The sequence below is a fragment of the Ahaetulla prasina genome, chromosome 7, assembly GCF_028640845.1.
Source record: "Ahaetulla prasina isolate Xishuangbanna chromosome 7, ASM2864084v1, whole genome shotgun sequence".
Classification (NCBI taxonomy): Eukaryota; Metazoa; Chordata; class Lepidosauria; order Squamata; family Colubridae; genus Ahaetulla; species Ahaetulla prasina.
In genome coordinates, this window is record NC_080545.1 from 91,594,651 (window position 1) to 91,606,871 (window position 12,221).

Consider the following 12,221-nt stretch of genomic DNA (forward strand, 5'->3'; position numbering starts at 1 on the left):
TCAAACAGAACGAAGACGGGAAGTTTAGCCACGCGATGATAGATTTCAACATGAGCGGAGACTCCGATGGTCAGTAGCCCGGCCTTTTGCCTTCTTTCCAGCCGTGCCTGGGCACACACACGATCAGTGAAGAAACAGCCTTGAGGTCTTTCGCTCCTTTAGCATGGAAAGAAACGTTAACTTTGCAAAGATGGGGGCGGGATGCTTTCGATCTGTGGATGATGATTATTATTATTTTTCTTCTTACTTCCTTGGCTGAGTCTGAACCCAGGCAAAAGATGCGTTTGGCACTGTAACACGGCGAAGAAAGAATTACACATAAATAGTCTAGATGTCTGTGGAGATTCTCAGTCCTCCAGGTCGTGGTTGTCCCAAAGGTGCTTTTTCAAGAGGCGGCTAGAGAATGGTGGCGATTATTATTATTATTATTTATTATTTATTTAAATTTCTAGACCGCCCTTCTCCCGAAGGACTCAGGGCGGTTTACAGCCATATAAAAAAACAATATACAAACATTAAAATAATTTAAAATGAAATATTTAAATTTAGGCTACTCCATAAAACCCGTTTAAAATTCCCAATTAAAACTATCAGGCCAGTCCTGCACGATGAAACAACCATGTTTTATTTATTTATTTATTTATTTATTAGATTTTTATACCGCCCTTCTCCCGAAGGACTCAGGGCGGTTCACAGCCATAATAAAAAATAGACAATATACAAATAAAACAAAGATTAAAAAACTTATTATATAATCGGCTAAAATTTAAAACAATATACCATTAAAATTAAACTCTCTAAAACTTATAAAATTATAAAATTTAAAATTACGGAGCCAGTCCCGTGCGAATAAACAAATAGGTCTTCAGCTCGCGGCAGAAGGTCCGAAGGTCAGGCAGTTGACGTAATCCAGGGGGAAGTTCGTTCCAGAGGGTAGGAGCCCCCACAGAGAAGGACCTTCCCCTGGGACATTGCTTGGCGGACGGCACCCTGAGAAGCCCCTCTCTGTGTGAGCGTACGGGTTGGTGGGAGGTATTCGGTAGCAGAAGGTGGTCCCGTAAGTACCCTGGCCCTAAGCCATGGAGCGTTTTAAAGGTAGTAACCAACACCTTGAAGTGCACCTGAGAGACCACAGGTAGCCAGTGCAGTCTGCGCAGGAGTGGTATTACATGGGAGCCACGTGTGGCTCCCTCTATCACCCGCGCAGCCGCGTTCTGAACTAACTGCAGCCTCTGGGTGCTCCTCAAGGGGAGCCCCATGTAGAGAGCATTGCAATAATCCAGGCGGGAGGTAACAAGAGCGTGAGTGACCGTGCATAGGGCATCCCGGTCAAGGAAGGGGCGCAACTGGCGAATCAGGCGAACCTGATGAAAAGCTCTCCTGGAGACAGCCGTCAAGTGATCTTCAAACGACAGCCGTTCATCCAGGAGAATGCCCAAGTTGCGCACCCTTTCCATTGGGGCCAATGTTTCGCCCCCAACAGTCAGCTGCAACTGCAGCTGCCTGTACCGGGGTGCCGGCATCCACAGCCACTCCATTTTGGAGGGATTGAGCTTGAGCCTGTTTCTCCCCATCCAGACCTGTACGGCTTCCAGGCACCGGGACAGCACTTCCATAGCTTCGTTGGGGTGGCCTGGGGTGGAAAAGTACAGCTGCGTATCGTCAGCATACAGTTGGTACCTCACCCCAAAACCACTGATGATCTCACCCAGCGGCTTCATATAGATGTTGAACAGGAGAGGCGAGAGAATCGACCCCTGCGGCACCCCACAAGTGAGGCGCCTCGCGGTTGATCTCAGCCCCCCTGTCAACACCGTCTGTGATTGGTCAAAGAAATAGGAGGAGAACCACCGATAAATGGTGCCTCCCATTCCCAAACTCTCCAACCGGTGCAGCAAGATACCATGGTCGATGGTATCAAAGTTTTCAGCTCGCGTCGGAAAGTCCGGAGATCGGGGAGTTGGCGAATACCAGGTGGTAATTTGTTCCAGAGGGTTGGAGCCCCCACAGAGAAGTCCCTCCCCCTGGGGATCGCCAGCCGACATTGTCTAGCCGACGGTACCCCAAGGAGGCCCACTCTGTGGGAGCGCACTGGTCGCTGGGAGGCCGTCGGTCGCAGTAGGCGGTCCCGTAAATAACCAGGTCCCGTGCCATGAAGCGCTTTAAAGGTGGTAACCAATACCTTGAATTGGTTACCACCTTTAAAGCGCTGAGGGATATTACAGCATCACGGAGCATCACGGAGTTGGAAGGGACCTTGGAGGTCTTCTAGTCCAACCCCCTGCTCAAGCAGGAGACTTTTTACCATTCTGGACAAATTGCTGCGTATATAAGTGTGTGTGAGTGTGTGTGTGTGTCCTAGGGATCCTTGGTGCTCTCTGAGCTTGCTTGTTTTCTCGAAGACATTTCATTACCCTCACTAGATAGCGTTATTAGTACTAAAGGTGCTTTTTTTTTCAGGAGGCAACTGGACTTTCTTGTTTTTGTTTTTTGTTTTTGAAGACATTTCACTTCTTATCCAAGAAGCTTCTTCAGCTCTGACAGGATGATGGTGGGGAATGGAAGGATTTATATTTCATGCAGGCAGCTGGTCATTTGCATCCTTTTAGAGCAGAGGTCTCCAACCTTGGTCCCTTTAAGACTTGTGGACTTCAACTCCCAGAGTTCCTCAGCCAGCTTTGCTGGCTGAGGGACTCTGGGAATTGAAATCCACAAGTCTTAAAGGGACCAAGGTTGGAGACCCCTGTTTTAGAGGGTCCTTGAAATCCTTGGAGATTTATTTGTCTCCTCAGGGTCACCTGACTGGTGCTCCTGATTCCTGTAGTCTGCAATTTTTTCCTCTTCTGGAAATCCATTCCTACTCCCAGCACCATTCAAAGGGTCTTCATCCCAAATTGTATAGCTAAAAGTCTGTAGAGATTCTCAGTCATCCAGGTCATGGTGGTCCCAAAGGTGCTTTTTTCAGCAGGCAACTGGACTTTCTTGTTTTTTTTCTTTTGAAGACATTTCACTTCTCATCCAAGAAGCTTCTTCAGCAAGAAGGAATGTGTATGTGTTTGGAAGTGCAAAGGATTCCCCGTGTTCATACAATTTGTTGTTGTGGTTAAACATTAGAATAGAATAGAATGGAATAGAATTCTTTATTGGCCAAGTGTGATTGGACACACAAGGAATTTGTCTTTGGTGCATAGGCTCTTTGTGTACATAAAAAGAAAAAGATCCGTTCATCAAGAATCGTAAGGTACAACACTTAATGGTAGCCATAGGGAACAAATAAGCAATCAAATCATATTAGGAAACAATCAATATAGATCGTAAGGATGCCAGCAACAAGGTTACAGTCATACAGTCATAAGTGGGAGGAGATGGGCAATAGGAACAATGAGAAGATTAATAGTAATGATTTCCATGAATGGGCCCAATTCTTTTTTGAAGACAGCCACGCCAAGCTGATCGCAAATTCCAAAGTTTGATTACAGAATAAATAATTCTGATGACGTTTTCAAAAATCCAAGTGGGAGGCATCTTCCCATGATGGGAGGGAAAAATAACATGAATTAATATTTGTTCCTTGCCTAATCTCTCTATTCACCCAACTTTTTAGGAAGTGCCGGAGTCTCAGAATCTCGGATTTACCGAGAATCCAGAGGGCGTGGCAGCAACGAGCCGCACATCAAGCGTCCGATGAACGCCTTCATGGTGTGGGCGAAAGACGAACGGCGGAAGATCTTGCAGGCTTTCCCTGATATGCACAACTCCAACATCAGCAAAATATTGGGTAAGGGGAGGAAACAGGATTGCCAGATGTGGAGCTCTTAATGCAGGGGTGTCGAACTCAAGGCCCGGGGGGGGCGGATCTGTCCCATGGAGGGCTTAGATCTGACCCGCGGGGCTGCCTGCCCTGGAAACAGTGAAGGACCGACCCGTGGTGCTTCCACTTCGCTGATGGAGGGTTGCAGGAGGTCGTCGTAGCCAAAAATGGAGCTCGGGAGCCTGTTTTCGCTGGCGGTGCTTGGGCCACCGCCAGTACCCCCGACACAAGTGATGTTAAACTGACCACCCTGGCTACACAATTAATCCTGGCGAACAATTAATCAGTGGAACAACTTGCCTGCAGAAGTTGTGAATGCTCCAACACTGGAAATTTTTAAGAAAATGTTGGATAACCATTTGTCTGAAATGGTGTAGGGTTTCCTGCCTGGGCAGGGGGTTGGACTAGAAGACCTCCAAGGTCCCTTCCAACTCTGTTATTATTACACACACACACACACACACACACACACACACACACACACACACACACACCGAGGTCAAACACAATCCTGATGCAGCCCCTCAATGAAATCTAGTTTGACACCCCTGTCTTAATGCATTTGTTTCCTTTGAGCATACATGTATTTGCTAAAAGCATTATTTTCAGTTTTAACTTTCAGTATATTTGTAGTAGAATTTTCAGTAGGGTGGAAGTACAATTTGGAGGACGTGTTGGGTAATGCAAAATCCAGTATGATGACTCAGCAGTGATGGGCAGAAGGGATTAGCTATCATCTGCTTGCAAGAAAGGTGGCTTTGGTCAGTTCCACATGCCAGGATCCAGTGCTTTCCCTCTGTGTCCAGCAATCAGATTCTCAGAAGCCCTGACTTTTAGCTGCTGCCATTGAAAGCCCAGAATTTCAAGCCTGGTGGCATAAGGGATTCTGTTGCGAGCAGAGGAGTGGCGGGCATCCCTCTAGCTTCGGAGACGTTCTGAGACCTTGCAAGAAGGCCACCTCCATCATTCTTCAAATAATGTGCCACAATCAGACGCGTATGACAAGTTTTTAAATAAAGAAGAACTAAGGAGAAATTTCCTGACAGCGAGAGCAATTAATCAGTGGAACGCCTTGCCTCCAGAAGTTGTGGATGCGCCATCACTGGAAGTTTTTTTTTTAATAAAAAAGTTTTATTTTTACATTCATATCCAACAACTCATCCAATGTACAGTCATATACAATTAGTCGGGCTTGCCCAGTCACCACCCCCTCCTTTTAACTCTCTTCTACCTTCTTCTACTTTCCAGACCTTCCTCCCCTTCTCTTATCTACATCCTCTCCTCCCTCCACCCTATACCTTCCTTCTCCCTCTTCTCCCCTTCTCCCTTCCTCTTCTCCCTCTTCTCCCCCTCTTCTCCTCTTTCCTACCTCCTACTCTCTCCTCCTTTCTCCCTCCCCACCATTCTAAAATGGTAGCTGGGCAGAGCCGACCCTACATTAATTATATTTATACATCTTCAATAATCCCTGTACATTAACCATCACTCCATTGCTGGAAGTTTTTAAGAAGAGTTCAGACAACCGTTTGTCTGAAATGGGATAGGGCTTTTTCCTGCCTGAGCAGGGGGCTGGACTAGAAGACCTCCAAGGTCCCTTCCAACTCCGTTATTCTTTGTTCTGTAAAGAATGCAACCTATCTCTTGACAGCTGCCTCGTAATTCTTATTCATTCATTGGCACTGAGATGCAGGATCGGCCTATTCCTCCTTAGAACCGGTGGCTTTTTATAAACCTTATAAACTCCCTGAATAATTATTTTCAAAGAGTTTTGTTCTCGTCTAATCTTCGCATTCCAATGCATAATCCCAAATTCTCTCCCAAGTATTATGTCAATATCTCCTACCGAATGCGAAATCCAACCATTGAAGAAACGCTTTTTAAGAGCAGGATTAACCGTTCGCTATTGATTTCATGCCAAACAGATTCACAGAATCCCGCATCCGAGCTCGATGGCGGGTCGTAGAGTTTTAACAGGGCGCCTGAATTGATTAGATTAGTCAGAAGAAAGTGAGATAAGGCGAGAGTACATTTGTTTCGGGGATGATAAAAATTTATATATGCCAGCCAAGAGGATTTAAAACTGGTCATGGCCGCAAGATTAGGCCTGCGATTCAAGAGGCAAACAGTTTGGTCCACTCTCGCTTCAAGAGTGTTCTTGATTAAACTTTCCTTACTCAAGTAAATCGTCTTCTGAAATTGGTCTGAGCAGACGGAGTGGCCCTCCCTCCCATTCCCCCAATTTTTATACATATAAAAGCAGAGTAGGATTCATTTACCTTCTCTACAAGTTCGCAAATGTGAATGCACACGCGTGCGCTCTACTTTCACTCGCACGCGTCACCTTCCGCGCACGCGTGCGGCCTTCCACGCAAAGACGGTACTCGTGCATTACGTCAGGGCGGGTGGGCGGAGCCTCCTGCAGTCGCCGCTACCGGTTCGCCCGAACCAGGCAGAACCAGCTGAATTCCACCTCTGTATAAAAGCACAAATGGGTCACAAGGTTTCCCCTGATCTGAACCGATTGTTTTAGATAACAACCGCCAAGTGGTCGCGGCTAATTCATTCTGCTTAAAATAGGTGGTTTGAACCAGACTGACATTTTGAATAGAAACGTCTCTGGAGAGTCTGTGTTGACATTTTAAAGAGCTTCTAAGCATTTTATAATACCCTCCAAATCTGGTTTTAATCAACTGAATTAAAACAAAAAAAACATAAGGAATCATCTTTTACTGTTTCGCCCTGGATTTGGGCTGGGAAATGAGGAGAAAAAAATGCAACTGGAACTTTCAGAGGCATCTTTGTCTGATTAAATATACAGTAGGTGGACTACAATGTGCAAATTTGTTCCAGATTCTAGCAGGGGTGACAGCCCTATTCAGCCCACAGCTTCCTCCTGTTGAAAGAGTGATGAGGTTTGCAAACCTGGAAGCGAGATATCTTCTTTTATTATTGTTATTATTTGAACTTCGGTGTCGAAAGGAGAAATTTTCTGCCTTTTCGGTAAGGAGAAAAAGGAAGGAAGAGGAGTCAGATGAATGTCCAGATAGCCTTTGACTTACGACCAGAATTGAGCCCCATATTTCTATTGCTAAGCGAAAGAGTGGTTAAGTGAGCTTTGCCCCGTTTTACGACTTTTCCTGCCACGGTTGTTAAGGGAATCACTGCAGCTGTTAAGATCATAACAAGGTGGTTAAGGGAATTTGGCTTCCCCTTTGACTTTGCTTGTCAGAAGGTCGGAAAAATTGATCGCATGACCGCAGGACACTGCAACCGTCATAAATACGGGTCGGTTGCCAAGCCTCTGAATTCTGATCCTGGGACCGTGGGGAAGCTGAAACGGTCATAAATGTGAAAAACGGTCAGAAGCAGAGGTGGGCGCCACACACTATAACAACTGGTTCGCCTGGAACCGAAAATAGGATTGCACGCGGCATCGAAAAACCGGTGATTATATATGACGTGATAGTGCCAGGGCGGGCGGGTGCGTCCAGCCGCTGTTCGGAACTACCGGTTCACCTGAACCGGTCTGAACCGGCAGCAGCCCACCACAGGTCACAAATCACTTTTGTCAGTGCCGTTATAACTTTGAACAGTTGCTAATGAACTGTTGTAAATGAACTACCTATATCGCAGAAGACTTTTCTGATCTGTCAAAGGACAGTTGTTGATTTTTATTTTTTATTTTAAACTCAGCAGAGAAAAGTTGATAACTGGAAAGGTTGAGAGGCTCACAAATATTGGGGTCTTTTTTTTTTTCCCCCCCCAAGAAAGATACTTTTTCTTTCTTCTTTTCTTCTCGGCTTCCATCAAAGTGTCTGAAGTACACACGATGCGTTTTTCTGAGGAAGCTCCACAAACGCTATACATGCTTGCGTGGAAAACTCTTGATCTGAAGAATATAAAAAGAAGTCTTTTGCTGGAGAGAGAATAACCGTCTTGCTTAGCAAATGGAAATTTTGGGCTCAAATCAGAGGTGGGTTTCAGCAGGTTCTGACCAGTTCTGGAGAACCAGTAGCAGAAATGTTGAGTAGTTCGGAGAACCAGCAAATAACACCTCTGACTGGCCCCGCCCCCATCTATTCTCTGCCTCCCGAGTCCCAGCTGAGTGGGAAGAAATGGGGATTTTGCAGTAACCTTCCCCTGGAGGGAATGGAGATTTTACAGTATTTTTCCCCTGCCATGCCCATCAGGCTACACCCACCAAGCCAAACCCACAGAACCAGTAGTAAAAAATTTTGAAACCCACCACTAGCTCAATTGTGTTCATCAGAGGAAAATGACCTGTACAGCATTTTTTGTAGGATTTGTTTTATCTGCTTTGTTTTATACTAACTAGAGATGGTAGAATAAGGGATTTTTACTTTTTGAAACTAAGTATATAAATAAAATGAATCATTCGGAGTTAAACCTGTTCAGCGACCCAATCTTCATTTGATTCTCAGTAACTAATCCCTTAATTTATAGGCTCCAGGTTAGCAGACAATGTACGAATTTGAATCACTATTGTTTAACAAATTAATCCGTAATTATTGCACGCACGGTACACGTTACTTAAATTTTACGTACATCGGGGACCGTCTGCAAAACGTATGCGATGGATATAAATTTAAATTTTACACCACGCGAATTATGGTTTAGTGGAAATTTGGCTTGGACAGAAACTGCTTCCCCAATAAATCCATAAAAATGATCCTTTAAATATTTTAAATGATGTTTAAAGATATTTAAAAAATCTTTCAATTAAAGTAAATTAAATTAAAGACATCATTTAAAAAATATTTTAAATGATATTTAAAGATATCGTTTTAATAACTCTACACATGCACTAAAATCTAGAAAGGAGAATTTAACCACTTAGGGTAATTACTTTGCAGCGGTTTCAATGTCTTCTTATTTACTAGAAAATGCCTCTGGGAAGCCAGAAGCAGTGGTGGGATTCAGCCAGTTCGCACCACTTCGGGAGAACCAGTTGTTAACTTTCTGAGCAGTTTGACAAACTGGTTGTTAGAAGAAATAATTAGGGCGAGAACCGGTTGTTAAATTACTTGAATCCCACCACTGCCCAGAAGGATCTCTGAATTTCACTTTGCAGTTCAACAAGGCTTCCTTTTTGCTTTTGCGTTTTTTTAACAAATAAAACAATGTAAAAAAAAGAAATAGTTAGCCAGGTGTCATAATACATTGGCATTGTATATGTATGGATCCTATCCTTCCCCTGCCATGCCCACCAAGCCACACCCACCAAGCCATGCCACACCCAAGCCACACCCACAGAACCGGTAGTAAAAAAATTTGAAACCCACCACTGTAGCAGAGGCACCAGCGGGCCACTCCTTTGCTATTTCCAGGCCAGCCCTGTGGGCCAGATTTAAGCACCCCAACGGCCGGATCTGGCCCGTGGGCCTTGAGTTTGACCCCCCTGCTCTAGAGTATCACATAAATAGAAATAGATTCCCTGAGACATTTTCCTGACAGGAATCTGGCAGGCATCTCCATCCATACTTTGCTTCCATTCATCTCAGTTTCCCCAAAGAGACCGAAAAGCATGACTAAGTAATATCCCACTGGATTATTTTTTCCCCCTTCCCTCTCTCAGCCGGCCCACCCCAGATTTATGACTATCAAGAGTCCTTTCCCCTGCCCTCTTCCCTTTTTTAAGAAACAACCCCGTCCACCCTGTTCCAGTAGGCAAAAAAACTGACCAGCAAATAAATATCATTCCTGCAATTGTAATGCTCTTTCTTTCTTTCTTTCTTTCTTTCTTTCTTTCTTTCTTTCTTTCTTTCTTTCTTTCTTTCTTTCTTTCTAATCAGCACAGCACTGCCTTGGTCCGATCTGCTCGTATAAAGGAAAAAGTGTTTTCCTTAGTTTTACTTTACTTCACTCATTCATGGTAACTTTGAACGGACGCTAAACAAACTCTTGTAATTAGAGGACTACTTGTACTTTTCCCATTGGCAATCTGAGTTGAGATAATAATTTTCACCACTCTGACTAGAAAGAGTGCAGAGAAGAGCAACCAAGATGATTAGGGGACTGGAGGCCAAAACATACAATGAATGGTTGCAGGAACTGGGCATGGCTGGTCTAGTGAAGAGAAGGACCAGGGGAGACATAATAGCAGTCTTCCATTATTTGAGGGGCTGTCACAGAGAGGAGAGGGTAGAGCTATTTTCCAAAGCACCTGAAAGCCAGACAAGGAATAATGGATAGAAACTGAACAAGGAGAGATTCAACCTGGAAATAAGGAGAATGTCAGGGTTCCAAGTAACGCCCCCAATGAAAGAAGACTCCAAGGCTAGAAGTTCCTCAAAGTTCAAAGATGTCATATTGGCACATCTGGGAACACCTGAATCTGAAAGCTTCCAGGTTTTCTCCACCCACAGAAAAGTCCAAGTCTCTGCCCAGCACCCACATGTCCATCACATGGCCCAATCAATGCACTGGCCCCATTGGAGATGCCTCCCAGTTCCAGCCCTCCAGGTGCAGGGCACGGTGTCCTTGACTCTCAGAGAAAGGAATGTTATTATGACTATATATCTCCCCTGCTCCATACACTCCGCCCTCCCAGTTTCCCGCAGCACTAAATGTGGCAGGCCTGAAGATCCAATGCAAAAGATGGCTTCCAGGCCTGACAGAGAAATTTTCTGATAGTGAGAACAATCAATCCATGGACCAGAAGTTGCCTTCAGAAGTCGTCGGAGCTTCATCACTGGAAGCTTTCAAGAAGAGGCTGGATTGCCATCAGTCAGAAATGGTGTAGGGCAGTGATGGCTAACCTTTTCGACACCAAGTACCCAAACCGGAATGCATGTACATGTGTGTGTACTGGAGCACCACAAACCCGAAGACCAAACAGTATTTTTCCTAAGAGCCTATGCAGCGGTTCCAACGGTTGCTTTGTTCTTTAAAAGACCGCAAAATTAACCAATCCCAGGAATGCCTGCAGCTCTGCTTTGTTTTTGGGCGCTGGAGCCTTCCTAATTGCCTTAACTTTGCTCTCAGTAGGGTGAATTCTTTCTTGTCTATCCGTAGCCCAAGAAATCGACCGATTCGACCCCTATCTGACATTTATTTGTCTTGACTTTTAATCCGCTGTCCGGAAAATGCTCAAGACCTTTCTTAACCGCCCCCAATTCCTCCATGTTTTCCCTGAAATTAGGACATCATCAAGTAGGAACTACCCTGGGAGCCCTTGCAGTAGTCGTTCCATCAGGTTTTGGAACAGCCCTGGTGCCACACTAACCCCAAATTGCAATCGGTGCACTTGAATGCCCCCTGTGCGTCACAATCGCTTGGGCTTCGCTGTGCGGGCGTCTACTGGCAGTTGTTGGTAGGCTTGGGCCAAGTCTAACTTTGCAAAGACTTGCCCTTGCCCCAAAGAGTGCAATAAATGTTGCACCACGGAACCGTCACGCTTTTCTGTAAGGCTTTGTTAAGCGCCGCCTTGTAGTCAGCGCAAATTCTAATTGACCCGTCCGATTTGATGGGTGACGATTGGCGTCTCCCACTTTGCGTGATCGACTGGCACCAAAACCCCTGATTTATGAGCTTGTCCAGCTCCTTATCAATTTTGGTTTTAGGGCAAAGGGACTCTCCTCGCCTTAAGCCTAATGGGGGCTACCTGGGGTCTAAGTTGAAGGAAATAGGGTCCCTTGTACTTGCCCAGGCAGTCCTTGAAGACATCTTCGAACTCGTTAAAGAGAATGTCTTTCAAATTGCAGTCACTTCTGTAGATGCCAGTCACTCCCATGCCCAGGGCACGAAACCAGTCTAGTCCCAACAGACTGGGCAGAGTTCCTTCGACGATCGTGATGGGCAGGGTCTTTTGTGAGGGCCATACTCGACTCGGACGGAGGTGGTCCTCGAACAGGGATGCGATTCCTGGTAGTCGTGGACTCGTAGCCGCTGTGCTTGCAGATGGCGCCGCGACGGACGGCAGCGACTTCGCCAGGGTGTCCCAGGACATGATGGTGATCGCTGATCCCGTGTCCACTTCAAGCCTGCACCGTACTCCCTCGATCTTGGGCTTTGTGAAAATCTTCTTTCCACTTTGGTTGAGGCGCGCCTATAATGACAGTCGCTTGATTAGACTTCGCGCTTTCTTGTTTGAACCAATCGCGGGCCGCCTTTCCGGTTCCGCTTTGATTGGCCGATTTGAATTTTCGGCGGAAGGTTGGGCCGCTCTGCAAACCTGAGCTAAGTGCCCTTTCTTCCCACACCGCCGCATGTTGCGTCTTTAAACCTGCAGCGTTGGCGCTGATGCTGCCCTCCGCAGCTTCCGCACTCGCCACGGTCCTCAGTGTCGCGTTTCTCGGTCCGGCAGACCCTTCCTCATCTCGCCTCACCTTCGGATTCGGACTGAATCTCCTCCTGGTGTACTGGCGTTGGCTTTGCGCCGCCTTGGATT

At 45.8% G+C, this 12,221-nt stretch overlaps 1 protein-coding gene across 3 annotated transcripts in view; it reads left to right on the forward strand.

Moving 5' to 3' along the window:
• The window catches only part of SOX5 (SRY-box transcription factor 5), a 623,404-nt gene that overhangs the window by 591,808 nt on the left and 19,375 nt on the right, over positions 1-12,221 (forward strand). For all 3 annotated transcript variants that reach the window (XM_058191770.1, XM_058191771.1, XM_058191772.1), the window contains exons 12-13: positions 1-69; positions 3,605-3,778. The exon at positions 1-69 is cut by the window's left edge and continues 40 nt beyond it. In XM_058191770.1, coding sequence (XP_058047753.1) covers positions 1-69; positions 3,605-3,778 — 243 coding nt within the window. The remainder of the gene's footprint in view (positions 70-3,604; positions 3,779-12,221) is intronic.